Here is a 20,092-nt window from a genome sequence, read left to right as displayed (position 1 = left end):
TACAGTCCTGACTAGTTTGGCTCGGTGGATAGAGAGTCGGCCTGCAAACTCAAGGGTCCCAGGTTCAATTCTGATCAAGAGCACGTACCTTAGTTGGGGCACATACGCAGTAGGGAGTGTGCAGGAGGCAGCTGATCGATGTTTCTCTCTCATTGATGTTTCTGGCTCTCTATCCCTCTCACTTCCTCTCTGTAAAAAAAAAAAAAAAAAAAAAAAAAATCAATAAAATATATTTTAAAAATAAATAAATAAATAAATATATATTTTGATACATTATGGTTGGTATGTTATTTTTTTCTCATCTTATTAAGATAATTTTACAAATAGAATAGTCAGTGATGTTTGCATAGTAAGAGTAAATTGCAGTTAACTTACTATATTAACATGCAGTATATTCTTATGCCATTTAGCTTTATTACTACATTAGAGGCCCAGTGCATGAAATTTGAGCACTTGGGGAGGAGGGGGGAGATCCCTCAGCCTGGCCTGTGCCCTCTCACGTTCAGGAGCCCTCAGGGGATGTCTGATTGACGGCTCCAATGGGGAGCAGGCCTGAGCCATCAGTCAGACATCCTTAGCGCTGTTGTGGAGGCAGGTGAGACTCCCACCACCGCGGTGCTACCCTGTAGGAGCGCACTGATCATCAGGGCAGCTCCTGCATTGAGCATCTGCCCCCTGGTGGTCAGTGCACATCATAGCGAGCGGTTGAGCAGCCTTAGTATATCATTAGCATATTGGTTGATTGGTTGATCCGACGACTGGACACTTAGCATATTAGGCTTCTATTATATAGGATATCTATTAAAAGTAATACAAGACCTGTTGAAATATGTTAATTTAGAAAGTTGTTCTTGGTTGGTACATGCATCCATGACAAGAGTGTCTGCGTTAGACTGGAGTCACTGAGTGACCAGCACAGCTGCACCGAGGATGTGTTGCCTTTCCCTGAGTGATCTGAGAGATGGAGGTGTCTTAAAGCCCTAATCTGGTGGTCATTGGGAATTTTGTCACAAGCTAGAAGTCTTTATTTGCCTAACATCCTCATTGATAGTATATAGTCATGATCCATATAATATGACTATTTGCTCTATTCTTTTCTATGATACCTTTTTACAGTGTTTATTGGTTTTTGCTAACTTCTTTATTACCTTTTAATATATTTGTGTAAAAGATTTAAGTTTCTCTCCCACAAGTAAGATCCTAACTTCACATTTGCTAGCACATAATAGGTAATAGAAGACTTTTCACAGATTTCATTGACTCAAAAGCCCTGAGAAACATATGTGATATCGATTAAAGAGTTAAGAAAACGGAGGAGCCAAGCAATAATTCCAGCTCGTTAAAGTTGAACAAACACCGAGCATGTACTTGACACAGTCACCTTGAAGATGATTGCCAGGCCACTGCTATTCGAATACACAGTCCAATGAGGGAGACAGTGTGCAAAGCAATATTAAATACTGTGTCTCAGGTATTTTTAATTCTTTATTGTTTAAAGTATTACAGCTCAGGGAGGGCCCTGTTAGGGCCGCTCTTGGCCCCATGCCTCCTTTCCCCCCCTAATTGACTTCTCCCCAGCCGTTTGGACCCCTAGTACATTCCCTTCCCACCCTACTCTCTGTGCCCATGGGTTATGCTTATATGGGTTCATACAAGTCCTTTGGTTGATCTCTTAACCCTTCTACCCTCCCCTGCCTTTCCTCTGAAGTTGGACAATCTGTTGATGCTTCTATGTCTCTGAATCTATTTTTGTTCATCAGTTTATGTTGTTCATTATATTGCACAAATGAGTGAGATCATATGGTATTTTTCTTTCACTGACCGGCTTAGTTCGCTTAGTACAGTGCACTCCACGTCCATCCAGGCTGCTGCAAATAGTAAGAGTTCTTTCTTCTTTATAGCAGCGTGGTATACCATTGTGTAGATGTATCACAGTTTTCTAATCTACTCTTGCTGAGGGTCAATTAGGCTGTTTCCAAATCCTAGCTATTGTAAATTGTGCTTCTGTGAACATAGCGGTGCATATATCCTTTCTGATGGGTGTTTCTGATTTCTTGGCATGTATTCATAGAAGTGAGATGGGTCAAATGGGAGTTCCATTTTTAATGTTTTGAGGAAACTCCATACTGTTTTCCACAGTGGTTGCACCAGTCTGCATTCTCAACAGTGCACATAGCCATTCTGACAGGTGTGAAATGGTACCTCATTTGTGTTTCAGATTTAAAGGGTGTGTGTACAGTGCTGCTATGGAAACTCAAAAGATGGGAAGTTAGCATGACATGGGGTTTGAGAAAAGCTTTGTGAAGGGTGACAATGGAGCTGAGTCTTGCAAGGTCAGTCAGTGCACATACAGGCCGAAGGACAGTATGTTGTGAGCCATAAACAACTCGGTACGAGAGAATTATGTTTGGGGAATGGAGTCAGAAAGCTACTGTAGAAGGGAGCCAGGGAGCTTATGAGTATGTTAATAAAATGGGGCTTTATTTGGGAGACAAGGGGAGATTTGGGAAGAAAATAAATTAGCAGGGCTGAGGGAGTGCAGGATTAGGTAAATGAAGGAGCCTTACATTTCTAGTTTGGTGGGTATGGTGTCAGCAATTGAAATAGAGAACACACAGGGGAAGATACTCATTTGGATGTTTATAGACATCTGGTAATAAACAGTTTGACACAGGGCCACCAAGTTCACAGAAGAGTCCAGGGCTGTTTGCCGGTGGGAATTAAAACCTTGGTGTGAAACAATTCTGAAAATTGGTATTCTTATTTATTTAAACAATGACAGGAAGGAAGGAAGGAAGGAAGGAAGGAAGGAAGGAAGGAAGGAAGGAAGGAAGGAAGGAAGGAAGGAAGGAAAGAAAGACTTGGTCTCAATCTTAATATTGAACCGTTTACCCACAGGTCTTGTAGGCTGACATTTTCTCTTTGCTGAAGGGAAAAGTAGCTCTCCCAAAATGTATCATTTAAATAAGAGGCAAGTTATTGTTTGACCAAAAGGATTAGATGGAACACAAATGTAAATAGGTCATGGGAAGAGGGGGTCTCAATTTAGTAAGCAGTAAGGCTCTCTTTGACTTTTCCCTCTTGTTAATGCTACATGTCACCATCACGGTCTGTCCCATGGGTCTATCCAAAAGTGTGGCCTGGAAGGCATGATCAGAGGCTGGCGTGTCTCTGGTGAATTGCACAAACCTATGGGCCCTGGTCCTTGATGCCAATCAGTTTTCTACTTAAATGGAGCTCAAAATGGAGCTTGGCCATTTATTCACTGACCATTCCAAAGAGGTGTTACAATTGCTCTTCCAATTGCATAAGCAGTGGAATGGTGGTGGTCAAGTCAGGGTGCAGGAGAAGCTGGAATCGATTGCTAGCACTGCCATAGAACTCTGATTGGCATCACCAACAGCACGATGGTTCCTGAGGCTTTTCCTCCTGATTGGTTAGATCAAATATACCACCTAAGAAAGGCCTTCAGGGACCAGCCTATCTAAAGTCACACACCTTCTGTGCTCCCTCACTATTTTCCTCCTCGTTTATTGCTCTTCCTTCTATTTATCATAGCTTCCTAGAGTTGTTTATTGGGGGGGGGGGGGTGTGTAATATTGTTTGTTTATTGTCCAACTTCCCACTGGAATGTAAATTCTATGGAAATAGACTGCCTGTCTGTCTTGCTCAGTGCTGTAACCTCAACAACTAGCACATCAAAGCTACTCCATTTTTTAGTGAACACGTAAACAGAAATATCTTACAACACTGAGATTATATTATGCATTCTTTTTTTATATATATATATTTTTTTACTGATTTTTAGGAAGAGAGGAAGGGAGAGGGAGAGAAAGAAACATCAATGTGAGATGTGACATTGATCAGCCTGGCCAGTGTAGCTAGGCAATTGGGTGTTGACCTGTTCGGGAGGAAACTAAGATGGCTGCAGAGGCAAATGCCCAACTGCAGCCTCACACAACAATTTCAAAAAATACAACTAAAATATAAAGTGAACATTACCCAGAACTACAGGAAAGTTGACTGACTGGAAATTCTACAGCTAGAAGGAAAGAGAAAACCAGAAGGAAAATCAGAGGAGCTGTAAAAGCCTAAGGTACGGAGACATGGTGCACACGTAGGGAGAGGACGGAGCCAGAGAGGAGGGGCGGCTGAGTGCCTGGTTGGCGTTCCCTAGCGGGAAGGAGATAAAAGCTCCGGACTGTGCTGAATCCCAGTTCTGGGCGAGACCGTGGGGTCCCAGGCTCATACAGAGGGATTCTAGGCTGTAAGGTGGAAATTAGGAGAGCGGCGAAAGGCAGAGCCTCGGAGTCGTGCACATTGCGTGCAGAGGACTGATTGTTGACTGTGCTGCTGGATTGCCCTAGCAGGAAGGAGACAAAAGCTCAGAACTGCACTGAACCCCACTTCCAACTGCACTGAACCCCAGTTCCAGGCTCATTGTGGGAGAGACTAGACTGTCCGGTAGTGGGTGAAACTCGAGGGCACCTTTCTGTCAGAGGTGCTTGCAGTGAGTACCAAAGGACACTGAGGAACACTGAAACTCATAGGGCAGGGCTGACAGGAAGCCAAGGCTGTAGGCTCCACCCTGAAACTCCACTCCATCCAAGCTGAGCACAGAGGCTTTTGAGTAAGGCTGTCTCCTGGCATAGACACAGCTGATCCTCACAGCCAGTTGGCCTGGAGGTCAGTTCCTCCCAGTGATACCAACAACAATTAAGACTTAACTAAAAAAGATTATACACACAGTCCTCAAAAGGGTGCACCAAGAGTGTCCACCTCAGATAACTGGAAGGCTGACCCACTGAACCATATAGGACACCTTAACACACAAAGCCACCCTACCAACTCGGAAGCAGCGAAAATGCCGACACAAGGAAACATCACAAATGAAAGAAATGGAGGACCAAAAGCAACAGGATATAGAGTTCAAAACCACGCTTATAAAGTTTTTCAAGAATTTCTTAGAGAAGAATCCAGATGGCTGCCCAGGTAAACACCTAGCCGCAGCTGCACACAACAATTTCAATAAAATACAACTAAAATATAAAATGGACATTACCCAGAACTACAGGAAAGTTGACTGACTGGAAATTCTACAACGAGAAGCAAGGAGAAAACCAGAAGGAAGCGCGGAGGAGCTGGAAAAGCCTAAGGTACGGAGACACGTGGTGCGTGCGGAGAGGACGGAGCCGGAGAGGAGGGAGGCCGAGTGCCTGGCTGGCGTTCCCTAGCAGGAAGGAGATAAAAGCTCCGACTGTGCTGGGCCCCAGTTCCGACTACTCTGAGCCCGTTCTAGGTCAGACCCCGGGGACCCAGGCTTATCCATAGGGAGCTGGGCTGTAAGGTGGAACCCCGGGGGAGCGGCGAAAGGAGGTCCCGGAGGCGCGCACATTGTGCGCAGAGAAGGGATGGTTGGCTGTGCCGCAGAATTGCCCTGGCGGGAAGGAGACAGGGGCTCCAGACTGCTCCGAACGCCACCTCCAACTCCACTTCCAACTGAACTGAACCCCAATACCGGGCTCTTTGGGGGAAAGCCTAGACTGTTTGGTTGCAGGCGAAAATCGAGGGCACTTTTCAGAGGTGCTTGCAAGTGCTGAAGGACCCTGAGACCCAGGAGCCGCATAGGGCGGGGCTGATGGAAGCCAAGGTTGTAGGCTCCACCCTAAAACCCCGCCCCATCTGTAGCTGCGAAATGGGACAACGAAATAGATCACAAACGAAAGAAATGGAGGACAAAAAGCTACTGGATATAGAGTTCAAATCTACGCTTATAAGGTATTTCAAGAATTTCCTAGAAAAGATCGATAAGACCTATGAGGATATATGAAAAGAGATCAACTAGAATTAATAAGGAGTCAACAAGAAATGATAAGGGATCAACAAGAAATAAAGAATACATTGTCTGAAATAAAAAATATTATACAGAGTCCTAAAAACAGAATGGAAGATCACAAGAATCAAGTCAGATTTGGAACATAAAGAGCCAGAAGACACTCCTCCACAGAAGCAAGAAGGCAAGAGAATCCAGAAAATTGAAGATAGTGTAAGAAACCTCTGGGACAATTTTAAGCGAACCAACATCAGAATTATGGGGGTCCCAAAAGATGAGAGAGAGCAAGATATCGAAAACATATTGAAAGAAAAAATGACAGAAAACTTCCCCCATCTGGTGAAAGAATTAGACTTACAAGTCCAGGAAGCGCATAGAACTCCAAACAAAAGGAATCCAAAGAGGGTCTTGAGGGTCTGCTGAATCAAGGGATGAAGGCTTAGATCTGGATGTGTTGAGTTGTTGTAGCGCTGGGGTGTTGATCTGTGAGTGCCTTGTGTGGGGTCTGGATGAGGTTGGTTGATCTATTTGGAAATGTCTTTTGTGTGAAGTGTATCCTTGGGCATGTGGAGGTATTATTGATTTGAGAAAATGCTAAGTAACTGATTTACTATCTGAAAAATTTAAAGTACTGAAAGTTTAAGGTCTCTTGCCAAAAAGAGGTTTTAAAGCTAACACCTTAATTTTAATGGAGAAAGGAGAGGACAAGCCCTTCCCACTCAGACCAGGTAATCCAATTCCAGCCAGCAGCTATCTTTAAACAATGTGTTCATTTACATGGCTATCTTTAAACAATGTGTTCATTTACATTTGAATGGCTACACCTTTTGATAGCCTAAGGGCAAGTTTACATGTAAACAAGTTTGCTTCTCAATTCCCAGGGCAGAATAAACAAGGTTTAAAATTATTAGATTTTAAAATTTATTCTTAAAAATATAAAAGTTTATTAATAAAAAAAAAAACAACAAGGAAATTAAAAAACCTGATGAACAATATTAGCTGTTGATTGTAGTAGAGTCGGAGGTACGGGAGGGGAGTGGACTGACAATTCTGGGGGGAAGGGGAGTGGTGGATGTGGGAAGAGACTGAACATAAACTGTGCACCTATGGATGAGGACAATGGGGAGTGAGGAAAGGGCAGAGGGTGGGGTGGGAACCGGGTGGAGGGGGGAAGAAATGAGGAACCTTTGTAATAATATGAACAATAAAGATTGATTAAATAAATAAATAAAATTAATAAATGGTCTTAAAAAAAAAAAGTTCACCCGTTCGATTGCTGGTTAGGGCACATGCCCAGGTTTCAGGCTCATCCCCCAGTAGGGGGTGTGCAGGAGGCAGCTGATCAATGTTGCTCTGTCATTGATGTTTCTATTTCTCTATCCCTCTTGCTTCTATATATAATCAATAAACATATTTTTAAAAAATTGATCAGCTATCTCCTGCATACTTCCCACTGGTACATACCCTTGACTGGAATCAAACCCGGGACTAAGGTATATGCCCTTGACTGGAATCGAACCTGGGATCCCTGAGTCCGCAGGCCGATGCTCTATCCACTGAGCCAAACGGGTTAGGACTAGTCTTATATATTTAAATCAACTCATTTTCACATTATTTTATATTGTTTTGACATATTAAATAGTTTTAATCCCTAGGAAGAATCGCGGCATCAAACTTTTTAAATAAATCTGTTTCAGAATCTTCGGAGAGAAGGTGGAAGTAAGTTCCTTCCTTGTGTCAGTGATGACTGCTCAGGGCCCCGGGGGGCTGCGTGGTTGTGGTCTGGGCCCTGCCTCTGGCTGGAATGGCTGGGCCGGCGCCCCGAGGGTGCAGTACCGCCAGGGGCCGCCAGGGGCCGCCACCGCCGAGTGGGGCTCTGCAGCGCCGCTCTGTGCGTCGCCCGCGCCGGCGGGAGGGGACTAGACCGGCGGGCGCAGCGCAGTGCATGCTGGGTCGGCGTAGCCATGGCGGCTCGTGTCCTTTCCTCCTGTGTCCGCCGCCTGCCCGCGGCCTTGGCGTCGCTGCCCCGGCTTCCCACGCTGGCCGCCGCCCGGCCGCTCAGCGCCACGCTGCGCCCCGCGGAGACCCAGCCGAGGCCCCGGGCTCCGGGCTCGGCGCTCGCGCAGGTGACTCGTCGTGACTTTGCCGGCTCGGCAGGGGTCAGGGACGGCCTGGGGGTGGGGGCGGGACCCGGCGGCGGCCGCGCGGGCCTGGCGGGTGCGGGCCTCTGGCTACGCCTCGCTCCCAGGCCCCCTGGCTGACGGTCAGGAGGGCCCTGCTGGGAGGCCTGCGACCTCGTGGCACCCCTGGGTTCGAATGTCGCCGCCGCTTCGGGAGACTGGGGGCTAGTCCCTCCGGGCTCAGCCCCACCTGTGGAGCCGCCCGGGGGCTCCGAGAGGGCGTTGGCGCCTGGCCCGCCGGCAGCGGCAGGCCCCTTCACCCAGCCGTCATGCCAAGTCGGTGGTAGCTTGCTGGGGGGAAACTAAGGCGCAGCGTGCGGACCCTCTGCCTTTTCTGGGCTCAGGTAGCACCAGCTTTTTATGTGATGGGTCCTGTATGAGGATGAACTCCCTAGCACCCCTCCCCCCGCATTCGGATTTCTCTTTGGGGTGAGGCCTGGCATGGGGTTTTGTTCAAGCTCCCCAGGTGACTCTGAAGTGCACCAAGGTTAAAACTTAAGGTAGGAGAGACTCCCAAGATCAAGCTGAGAAACCCTCGACTCCAGGACCTCACTGTAACAGTGGTTCCAACCCTGACTAAGATGTCAGAATGAAAACAGGATGCCCCGGGGCCAAATCAGTCAGAATTAATGGAGACTTGGGCGCGGGCGCCTGGTGATTATTTTGTGCAGCCAATGCTGAGATTTACTGACACTAGCACCTTCATTCATAGGACATTGTCCTGTTGCCTGAATTGGAAGTAAATCATCACCCTGAAGTTAAGGGAGAAAAGCAGCATGCGGGGGTTATGTGTGTGTGCTCCCGAGGCTGACTTCAGTGTCTGTCCAGAAGCAAAGCAATTGTCCCTGTTCTTAGTGTGCTGATACTCAACGTGGTTGTGCGGACAGGTCACCTTGGTTAAAATTCAATTCTGGAAAGGGACTGAGAGTCTTCATTTCCAATGCTCTCCAGATCCTGCTGCTGCTGGTCCTTGGACCATGCCTTTACTATTTTGTTGTTAATCTTCACCCCATGATATTTCCTCCATTGCTTTAGAGCACATGTGTCAAACACAAGGCCCGCAGGCCAAATCCGTCCCGCCAGGCCTTGCAATGTGGCCCGCACCGCGCTGTCATCACTGCACTCCGCTGCGTTTCCATCACAATGACAGTTTATGACTGTTCAGTAAACCATTCGGCCCGCGATTTAGGCTGGATTTTAGATTTTGGCCCCTTCTCTGATTGAGTTCGACACCCCTACTTTAGAGAGTAGGAAGAAGGGAGAGACAGAGAGAAACATCAGTGTGAGAAGGACACATTGATTGGTTGCCTCCTATATGCACTCCAACCAGGGCCAGGTATCAAACCTGCAACCCACGTATGTGCCCTTGACCAGGAATCAAACCCGTGACCCTCGGAAGCACAGGCTGGTGCTCTAACCATTGAGCACACCGGCAAGGCTGGCCGGGCCTTTAATAGGAGAGTGCCCGAAGATGTTCCGTTACCTGTGCTTAGTTTGCATGTACACTGAGGAACTGTTTTGTTTATATTTACAAGTGGTTTTGACTAAGTGCTCCCATTTAGGCACCTTATGTTTGTGGATCGAAGTGGAGAGTAATTAATTGTTCATGCAAGGTACTGAGGGACAGCTATGTGCCTGCTAGCCTGTCAGGGGCATTGAGAAGCTTCTAAGAGAGACAGTGTTCAGGTCTTCACTGGATACTCTGCCGTCGTCATGTTAAACCTGCGTCCCCTGCACCCCTCTCCCTGGCTGTCCTCACACCGTTTCCCTTGGCCTGGCCCTTTCCTCTTCTCCCAGTGGGCACTCTCTGCCTTGCCTAAACCTTTCACGTTGGTAAACTCCAGAGATCTCTTACCACACACGCTCCTTGGACTGTCTCCTGGTTTCTGTTAGTGCCCAGTCACCTCCATTCTGTCTGGGCTCCTCTCATCTGGATGGGTGCTCATTCCACCCATCCCTGCTGCTCGTTTTCCTCCTCAAGATTCATCCATTCTGCTGATCTCAGAGCAACCGGTTACTCACCATATCCTTTCCCCCTTTAAAAAAAAAAAAAAAAAGGAGCTAAAGCAGCATTTCTGGGTATAAAAAGATACTTAAAAAGGAGCCAAAGCAGCATTTCTGGGTATAAAAAGATACTTAGAAATAGAAGGTAAGAGCCAAAACCGGGTTGGCTCTGTGGATAGAGTATCAGCCTGCGGACTGAAAGGTCCCGGGTTCGATTGTCAAGGGCACATCCCCAGTAGGGTGTGTGTAAGAGGCAGCTGATCTATGTATCTCTCTCATCGATGTTTCTAACTCTCTATCCCTCTATCTTCCTCTCTGTAAAGAAAGAAAGAAATAGAAGGTAAGAGAAACAAGGGTAGAGTCTAAAAATGGAGCCTAAAGTCTGATATTTGACCCCGGCGTCTCTGGATCTACACTGTTGCAGCCACAGCACAAAGCATTCCCAGAGACTCCTGTGGGATGTGGTACCCACATGAAGGCAAAGCACTGATGCAGGGACAACTTGGCTGTTCTTGGCACCAGCACCAGATGCCGTGGGTGACAGCGATGGACTCGGGCTATGGTGTGGCCACATCATTCATTCCCCAGTCAGACAGACAGACCTATTTTGTCTCACCCGAGGCTATGCAGCCCCGGCCTGCCTCGTCATACCAGAGCCTGCGTGCGTGTGCCACCTTCCCTAAGTCCCCAGCAGTAGGAACTGGCTTCTCCCCAGACACATTACACTTTCATGCCTCCTTTCCTTTCCTGGGCCTGCCCTTCCTCCTGTGCTTTTAACTCCAAGTCTCCTTCTCTTCCTCTCAATGAATGCCTTTTGTTACTGGGACAGCCTATCAATACCTTTGCTATGGCTCTTGTCTCTTCTTTTAAAATGTTTTTTATTGATTTTTAGAGAGGAAGAGAGAGAGAGAATCATCGGTGCCCTCCCACATGAACCTTGACCTGGGTCAGAGACCACAACCTGAGCATGTGCCCTGACTAGGAATTGAACCAGCGACCTTTTTGGCACACAGGATGTCACTCAGGCAACTGAGCCACACCTGCAGAGCTCTTGTCTCGTTTTTATTACAGCTGAAATTATCTGTTTGGGTGCTTCTCTGAAAATCGAGGTCCTGTCTTTATTTTGGTCATTCCAGCCCATAGCACAGTGCACAGCATGCAAGGTAAAGCTTTCCCGAGGCTGAGATGGTCATGTAAATGAAGGCAAAGCCGGCCACATGTCCACATGTGAGGACAGGTGTGTGCGCGGTGCAGAAGCAAGGACTAAGCCCAGCGAGCATGGTCTCGGCAGCACGCAGGGCCGCGGGGCGGAGGACGGGCCTGGCACGCGGTGGCTGCCCCGACGCCAGTGCAGAGAGGCCGCGCTGCGGGGGGCGCCGCACTGCGGGGGGGGGGGGGGCGCCGCGCTGCGGGGGGCGCCGCGCTGCGGGGGGGCGCCGCGCTGCGGGGGGGGCGCCGCGCTGCGGGGGGGCGCCGCGCTGCGGGGGGGGGCCGCGCTGCGGGGGGGCGCCGCGCTGCGGGGGGGCGCCGCGCTGCGGGGGGGGGCCGCGCTGCGGGGGGGCGCCGCGCTGCGGGGGGGGGCGCCGCGCTGCGGGGGGGCGCCGCGCGGCCCCTGAGGAGCGGCTGTCTGTCTAGGTCAGGGAGGGACCGTCAGACAAGGTTCGGTGGAGGGGAGGAGACCTCCCAGCCAGCCGTGCGGACGGCAGAAGGGTGGGGGTCGGCCTGGTCGGCGAGCAGGCATTTTGCAGCCGGAGGGGCAGGAGCCCATTTCCGAGCAGCGGGCTGAGGTGTCTGCTACCCGGCTGGGATTGTAGGGCCAGTTGGTCGAGATGGCCGTCCAAGCTGTCTCCTTAGGCTGGGAGAGAGGGGTTCCGATGGAAGCTGATCAGGCTCGGTCACTCTGCTGTTCCCGAGGGGAGTCCCTCCTTCCCGCACCGGTGCCTTCTCTGAGGTCTGGGAGAAATAGGATTGTGGAGGGCACACCTTGGGGAAGAACAGGTAACATCAGGAACAACACGTGAATCTTGTTTAAACAGTGGAGACCCAGCGAGCAGGAGCAGTGAGCCCGCCAGGAGGTGGGTGACAGTACACTATCTCACAGCACGTGAGAACTAAAAGTGGGGTGTGGGAAGTGCCTGTGGCAGCGCTGTAGTCTGACCTGGTAAGAATCAGTAGGAACCTAAGGGGAGGCATGCGAGGAAGCCGGAGCTCACTGGCAGGGCAGCAGCGTCACCCATCCTGCAGGCAGCTGCAGAGCACACTCCCTGTGCCTCCCAACAGTCCTGGGAGCTCGGCATGTTTATCCCATCTTACAGGTAGGGAAACGGAGGCATAGAAAGATTCGTAATGCCTGGCCAGTGTTGCTCAGTGGTTGAGCATCAACTCATGAACCATTCCCGGTCAGGGCACATCCTAGGGTTGCAGGTTCAGTCCCCAGTAAGGTGCATACAAAAAACAGCTGATTGATGGTATTTTTCTCTCACTGATATTTTTATCTCTATCCCTCTTCCTCTCTAAAAAGAAGTCAATAAAAATATATTTTTAAAAAAGATTAGTAAGAGCGACCTAGTGCTACAATACAACCAAGGCAGTCTCATTCCAAGGTCTGAGCTCTTACCCATCTGTCTCTGCTGAGCCCACTATAACTGCCCACTTTACATTGGCATGAGGCCCCTTTAATTTCACTTAATCACAGTGCCCACCTGGCCTCTGCAGGCACTTGCCCTGCTGCCAGGACAATGCTGACCCCTAGTGGGCCACATGGGGAGTTGTGTACAAGCACCCCTTTCTCTGTCCCTCTCCTCAGCAGTAATTCCACCTCCCACCACGTCTTGATCTGCACTGACAAAGCCTCCTCCACTAACTATCGGGTCTAGTAATAATTAATGTCGTTTTTAAACATTCGTTTAAAATCTTGCTTGGCGTTGACTTGTATTGACATAACCTTCAAACACGTGGTATCTACAGAACGTGTGAAGTGCAATTAACAAGTTTTGCTTGAAAAAGTTTGTGTTTGGTTTGGTTTTTGTTGCAAAACTAGGGCTAGGAAGATGGCGGATGAAGAGCATATTCGGCACTGCATGCTTTACGAGTTCCAATTAGGAAGAAAAGCAAGTGAGGCTGCAAAAAACATCTGTAGTGCTCTTGGTCAATATGCAGTTAGCGCCAGAAAATGCCAGCTTTGGTTTGAGAAATTTCGCGAGGGAAATTTTTCGTTAGATGACAAGAGTGGTCGAGGCCGTGTGTCCAATTTTGATCAAGAAGCTCTTCAAGCTCTTTTGGTGCAAAATCCTCAAATTACCCAACAAGAGCTTGCGACAACTTTATAAATTGTTCACAAAAAACAATTTCCAATCAATTGCGTGCACTTGGCAAAGTCCAAAAGTTTGGAAAATGGGTTCCTCATGAGTTGACCGACAAGAACCATAATCAAAGAGTCACAATTTGCAGTTCGCTCCTCTCTCGTCAAAACCGTTTGCCGTTTTTATTTTTTATTTTTTTAAAATATATTTTATTGATTTTGTACAGATAGGAAGGGAGAGAGGCAGAGAGGTAGAAACATCGATGAGAGAGAGTCATCAATCAGCCACCTCTTGCACACCCCCCACTGGGGATATGCCCGCAACCAAGGTACTTGCCCTTGACCGGAATCGAACCCGGGACCCTTCAGTCCCCAAGCCGACGCTCTATCCACTGAGCCAAATCAGTCTCGGCCTGTTTGCCGTTTTTAGAGCAAATTGTTACCGGAGATGAAAAATGGGTGCTGTATGTTAATTTGAAAAGGCGGCCTCAATGGTTGGACAAAAATGAGGCTCCGCAGCCCACGCCAAAACCTGACTTGCATGCGAAAAAAGTGATGTTGTGTGTTTGGTGGAATTTTAAAGGAATTCTTCCTTATGAACTTTTACCATCTAACCAAAGCATTACAAGTGCAGTGTATAGTGCCCAATTGGAAAGGTTAGCCCAAGCTTTAAGAGAAAAAGAACCCGCGCTGATTAATCGGAAGGGCGTAATTCTTCACCACGATAACGCACGACCGCATACTGCAAGAATCACTGCTGAAAAACTGCGCCAGTTGGAATGGGAAGTTCTCCCTCAACCTGCATATTCTCCTGATATTGCCCCTTCTGATTACCATTTGTTTCGTTCTTTGCAAAACTTTCTTCTTGGAAAAAAATTTAATAATGAAGAATGCCTCAAAAATGCATTGACCGAATTTTTTGCAACAAAATCACAAGAATTTTACAACAAAGGGATTAAAATGCTTCCTGAGCGTTGGGCACAAGTAGTAGAAAACAACGGCAACTATATTGTTGATTAAATTTTGTTGTATTGTTTAAATAAATTCGATTTAAAAAAGTATTAGAAAACGACATTAATTATTACTAGACCTAATACATCCTTCCTCAAGGACTTGTCTGACATTACCACTGTTCATCTCATTCCTCCTCCCGCTTTCTTCAGTCCTTTCTGCTGCTGCATTTTATTTGTGGCTTGAAAACCTCTTCTAGTCGTTGATAAGGCCTGGTGACATTCCCACGTCAGACACTTCCTTACCCCACGCTGTCATTGGAAAGGGAGACCGTAAAGTCAGACAGAAAGAGTAAGTGCTCCAGAAGTACCCAGAGTACTCTAGAAACCTTATAAACAGCTCACTCTTAGACCTCACTTCAGTGCCGGGCCCTTTCGTTGGTAAGTGCTCATACAGAGGTGTGTGCTGATTTGGTTCACTTGGTGTTTTTTTGTTGTTTTTTTTTGTTTTTTAAATTTATTGATTTTTTTTTATAGAGAGGAAGGGAGAGGGATAGAGAGCTAGAAACATCGATGAGAGAAACATCGACCAGCTGCCTCCTGCACACCCCCTACTGTTGATGTGCCCACAACCAATGTACATGCCCTTGACTAGAATCGAACCTGGGACCCTTCAGTCCACAGACGGATGCTCTATCCAATGAGCCAAACCGGTTTTGGCACTTGGTGTTTTTTATCACAATTTTTCATGGGCCTTTGTCTCAGGCACCTGAGCCCCAACAAGCAAAACCTATTTTCTATGGGAAACACCCTAAGAACTCCAAACTGCAGTATTAAAATCAGCTTTAGAAGGTAACAAACCAGTTCAGATTAGGGACTTCCATAGCCAGCGAAACTATCGGTCGGTTTTGTTTTGCTCTGCGCTGTACCTTCCAGTTTAAACCCGCCGGCCAGTGAGTTGGAGCTCTTCTCACATGTGGTGAAGGGTGCAGGAGGCCCGTCAGACCCTGGCACCCAGGTGACTATAAACAGATGACTGGCAGAGATGTGAGATGGCCCTCCATCGTGTCAGAGGTCACAGGCCCAGGCCCTGAAGGGGAACAGACTGCACTGAGGACTGTCGGGCTCTTCCTCTCCTTTGGCGTGGGAGCCAGCGCTCGGGCCAGTGTGGCCCGCGGTGTGAGCTGCGCAGTTCCCGTGGCAGCTCTTCTCCCTGTGGGTCATGCCCATTAGAGGTGGCAGGGGCTGCTGCTGTAGACGCCACAAGGAAAACGTGGGCTCTTCTGCAGGCCCAAGGTGATTTCAGTCTCACTGAACGGGACCAGTGTCCAAAGCCAGTCCTGGCTCTGAAGGAAGGAGGGCCTGCTGCTGCTGCTGACCGCCTAGGCCACGTGTCAAACACAAGGCCCGCGGGCCAAATCCGTGCCGCCAGGCCTTGCAATGTGGCCCGCACCCCGCTGTCATCACTGCACTCCGTTGCGTTTCCATCACAATGACAGTTTATGACTGTTCAGTAAACCATTCGGCCCGCGATTTAGGCTGGATTTTAGATTTTGGCCCCTTCTCTGATTGAGTTCGACACCCCTAGCCTAGGCCCTAGGCCAGTGGTCGGCAAACTCATTAGTCAACAGAGCCAAATATTAACAGTACAATGATTAAAATTTATTTTGAGAGCCAAAAACTGACTTCTGAGCATGGCCACGGTTTCAATTGCACTACATGCACTCCCACACGTGGTATTTTGTGGAAGAGCCACACTCAACGGGCCAAAGAGCCGCATGTGGCTCAAGAGCCGCGGTTTGCCGACCACTGGCCTAGGGCAGCAGAGTACCCAGCAGGGACCCGGTGCCACCCGGGGGCCACACTTAGAATTCGATGGGTGCGTTCTCTAGAGCCCTAAGTGATTTGTGGAAGGTACTTAATACAGGCCAGTGCATTTACTGGGAGGCATTTTATTTGGTAATCTACTTTTCTTTTATTGATTTCACAGGGGGAGCAAGGATGAGAGAGAAACATCAATTTTAAGAAAATCATTCATCAGCTGCCTCCTGCACACCCCACACTGGGGACTGAGCCTGCAACCCAGGCCTGTGCCCTGATCAGGAATGGAACCGTGACATCCTGGTTCCTAAGTCGCCCTCAACCCGAGCCACGCCAGCGGGGCGCTTGCAGCCTGTGGTTCAGTGTTCCCTTCCTGCCCTCGCCCTAGGTCCCAGGCAGCGTTCCACAGCTGTGCCGCCAGTACAGCGACGCGCCCCCACTGACGCTAGAGGGGATCAAGGACCGTGTTCTTTATGTCTTGAAACTCTATGACAAGATTGACCCAGAAAAGGTAATTGATGTGGTTTACATGCTCCTTTTCTTTGCATGAGTATTGAATCGCGTGGTACAAAATGCAGGCGTCCAGGCGGATTGCAGTCCAATCTCCCTGCTCAGCCCCATTCCCCTCTGGGAGGCAGCAGTGAAAGCAGCTGCTTGTGCACCTTCTCAGATACTGAGCGTGCGTGCAGGGCAGTAACACACACACACGTTCTGTGTGCTGCATGGCCCGTGTGTCCCCTCCCCCTTTAAAAAAACACAGTGGTACGTGTACTGGAAACACTGTTATGCACCTTTCTGAACCTTTGGAGTTTTTCTCAGTGACATGAAATTTCCTTCTTTATCGATTGAATCTGTTGTATGAGAATAGTGGGTTTTGGAGGTTTTTTGTTTTCTGAGGTGCAACTGACACATTAGTTTCAGTTATTTGCTGCATATATTATGAATTCATCACCACAGTAAGTCTAGTTAATATTTGTCACCACACAGTTGAAAAAAGTTTTTCTTGTGACGAGGACTTGAAAACCTACTCTCTTAACAACTTTCAAACGTGCAAGATGGTGTTCCTCGGTGGGGCCACCACGCTGGACGTGTCACCAGGACAGTGGTTGCAGGGGGGCTCTGAAGCACTCCCCCGGGATCCTGAGGTCTGAATTAAGGACAGGTGGTGACAAACACCACCGCTATTCTTGAGGGGAAGAAAGTCACTCCTAAGATGTAGTATCTTCGTTAATAAGGCAGCAAGAAAAACCAAATCTTGAAAGTCATTCAGAGCAATGAACAAAGATCTTAATATGTAACGTGAAAATCATTAGCTTTTTATATAAACAATTCAAAACAGGTTGAAAAATTGACATGTAAAGCACACCAAGTGTATGTCGTTAGCATGTTAGCGGTATGATGTTAATTATGGTCCCTCCTACTTAAAAACAATCTGTGTGATGTTTAACACTGTACCACTTGGGTATCTTGTGAAGCAGAAGCTCTCACAGACTGAATTTGTATTTGGTGTCCCTTTCTTGCAGCTCTCAGTAAATTCCCATTTTATGAAAGACCTGGGCTTAGACAGTTTGGACCAAGTGGAGATCATCATGGCCATGGAGGACGAATTTGGTAACACTCACAGGCTGAAGCTTGGGTCTCCGTATTGTGTGTGTGTGTGTGAGTGATTTGAGAGGGAGAGAAACATTAACTTGATGTTCCACTTATTTATTCATTTATTGATTCTGGTATGTGCCCTGACGGAATGGAACCCTAAACCTTGCTGTATCAGGATAACACTCTTAACCACTCAGCAGCCCAGCCAGAGCCCATAGAGTGATTCTTGATTTGGGTGTGTTAAAGTGAAAGAATGTGGGGAGTCTGAATTGGGATTTGAATCAATATATTGTACAAATAGAAACAGTAGGCCCCCTTTCACACACAACCACACACACGCGTGCGCCTGCGCCGTGGTTTCCTGCGATGTCTCCAGTACTTGCTCCAGGTTGTTCTGGTTTGGGACAGTTAGTTGTGCAAATGAGACCATTCAAGGCTCCACAGCTAATTTGGGGGACCTGAATAGAAGCCATCCCCAGAGCAGAGCCTAGTAAAGACTCCTCGCAGATTGTGCCAGTTAGGGGCCTGAAGTCTGTTGCGGTAGGGTATGGTGGGATTCTTGTGGAGTAATGAAATATTTAAAAGTGGATAATGGTGATGGCACGCAACCTTGTGACCATGCTAAACACCACTGAATTTCACACCTTCAATGGGTGATTTCCTATTATGTGAATTAGATCTAAAAAAGAACTGACCATTCTACCCAATACAATATTTACACAGTCCAGACATAACTGAGTCACAACTTGGATTCAGGGTTGCTGGAAACTTGATGTACTTGAGGGTTTTACAGAGTGCTTTCGAGTGTAAAAAATTTGCTTTTGGCTCACTAGCTGTGGCTCAGTGGTTGAGTGTCAACCTGTGAACCGGGAGGTCACGGTTCAATTCCCCATGGGGGCACATGCCTAGATTGAGGGCTCGATCCCCAGTGGGGGGCATGCAAGGAGGCAGCCAATGGATGATTCTGATGTTCCTCTACCCCCCCCCCCCCCCCTCTGAAATCAATAAAATGTAATAAGGGATTTACTGTTTCTACTCTCACACGTTGTAAATTTCACTTTAGGTTTTGAAATTCCTGATATAGATGCGGAGAAATTGATGTGTCCACAAGAAATTGTAGATTACATTGCAGATAAGAAGGATGTATATGAATAAAGATCAGGTAAATAATTTTATATAGAATGATTTCTCCAATAGAATTAACCTCTGTGGGGTTCTTCAGTAAAGTGAGAGTCAGGAAGAAAAGGAGAATGGGAATGCCTGACACGTTTTACTGGTTATAAAATGCAGGCCAGGCCCTCTGGTTATCTGCCACTCCAAGGCACCAGCCTCAGTGATGGAATCTTTATCCTCGACGAGGGTTGAAAGCACTTAATTCCTGGACAGACTCCCTCGGGGGGTAAGCCCTCCTAACAGCAGTCTTGTAGAAAATACTGCACCAGTTAACGAAGAAGCAGAGACCACTACCTCGCAGGGCAGCCGAGGCCAACCCAGCTGCTGTCCAGAAGTTGGGATGGCCTAGCTGTTGGCTGTTAGAGACTCATGAGTAAGAAGACGGACTCAGGAGTCACACGTGTTTGTCAGCTCTGTCCCATTCTGAAGTCTGGTGGTCCTATGCAGGCTTTCTGGCCTCTGTGAGTCTCAGGTTTCCCATATGTCCAGTGGGGATAAAGGTAGGACCTACCGGGATTTTGGTGAAGGTGAAGTTCAGTGGCATGTGCACATCACTTACTACCACGCGTGATGGTAAAGAAGCCAGTCAGCAAATAAATGTGGTTGTTAATTGGGCTCTAGGATAACCAAGTGGTGAGACTTGTTAAACTTCAGGTACTGTGGTTTAACACCTCAGAGCTCTTGGTGTCAGGTCGGTAACCAGACACCAAAAGAAATGCTGCGCTTAGTTGGGGCACTTGCTGTGTCTTTATTTTTCTTTCTTGCTGTGTCTTTTCCAGACCCCTTTTCTTCACCAAGAAGATAGAGGCGAGCGTCTGGCCAAGAGAACCAGTTTTGGCATCATTGCTGACATCGACAGAGCAATTCTGTTTAAACTTGTATTTAAATTGTCTAAGTTTTTGTGCCCTTTGAAATAAATCTATAAAACAATATTTTTGTCAGTCTTTAGTTTTTCAGTGATGTCTGTAAAGTGCATTTTTATATTGACTATGCTTAATAGGGTTTTTGTTGTTAATCCTCACCCACGGATATTTTCCACTGATTTTTAGAGAGTGGGAGGGGAGAGAGGAGAGACATCGATTGGGTGCCTCCCACATGTGCCCCAACCAGGACCAGGGATTGAGCCTGTAAACGAGGTATGTGCCCTTGACCCAAATCAAACCCAGGACCCTTCAAAGTTCACTGGCCAGAGCTGTGCTTAATATGCATGACTTTCTGAGTAGTGTACTTAGAA

General features: G+C 47.8%; 2 protein-coding genes across 3 annotated transcripts in view; one reads left to right on the top strand and one right to left on the bottom strand.

The window, feature by feature from the left end:
- Positions 1 to 20,092, bottom strand: part of UBFD1 (ubiquitin family domain containing 1) — a 37,474-nt gene that overhangs the window by 720 nt on the left and 16,662 nt on the right. The window lies entirely within an intron of this gene.
- Positions 7,751 to 19,788, top strand: NDUFAB1 (NADH:ubiquinone oxidoreductase subunit AB1). 2 transcript variants are annotated; one of them, XM_036460267.2, is made up of 5 exons: positions 7,751 to 7,959; positions 16,478 to 16,600; positions 17,613 to 17,700; positions 18,749 to 18,847; positions 19,513 to 19,708. In XM_036460267.2, the coding sequence occupies exons 1-4, from the start codon at positions 7,798 to 7,800 to the stop codon at positions 18,838 to 18,840; spliced, it is 465 nt and encodes a 154-aa protein (XP_036316160.1). In that variant the 5' UTR covers positions 7,751 to 7,797; the 3' UTR covers positions 18,841 to 18,847; positions 19,513 to 19,708. The 2 variants fall into 2 exon arrangements, with proteins under 2 accessions (XP_036316160.1, XP_036316159.1); XM_036460266.2 differs by having other exon boundaries at positions 7,752 to 7,959; positions 19,638 to 19,788.

Source organism: Pipistrellus kuhlii, unplaced genomic scaffold, assembly GCF_014108245.1.
Source record: "Pipistrellus kuhlii isolate mPipKuh1 unplaced genomic scaffold, mPipKuh1.p scaffold_m20_p_31, whole genome shotgun sequence".
Classification (NCBI taxonomy): domain Eukaryota; kingdom Metazoa; phylum Chordata; class Mammalia; order Chiroptera; family Vespertilionidae; genus Pipistrellus; species Pipistrellus kuhlii.
This window is presented reverse-complemented; position numbering and strand designations above follow the sequence as displayed.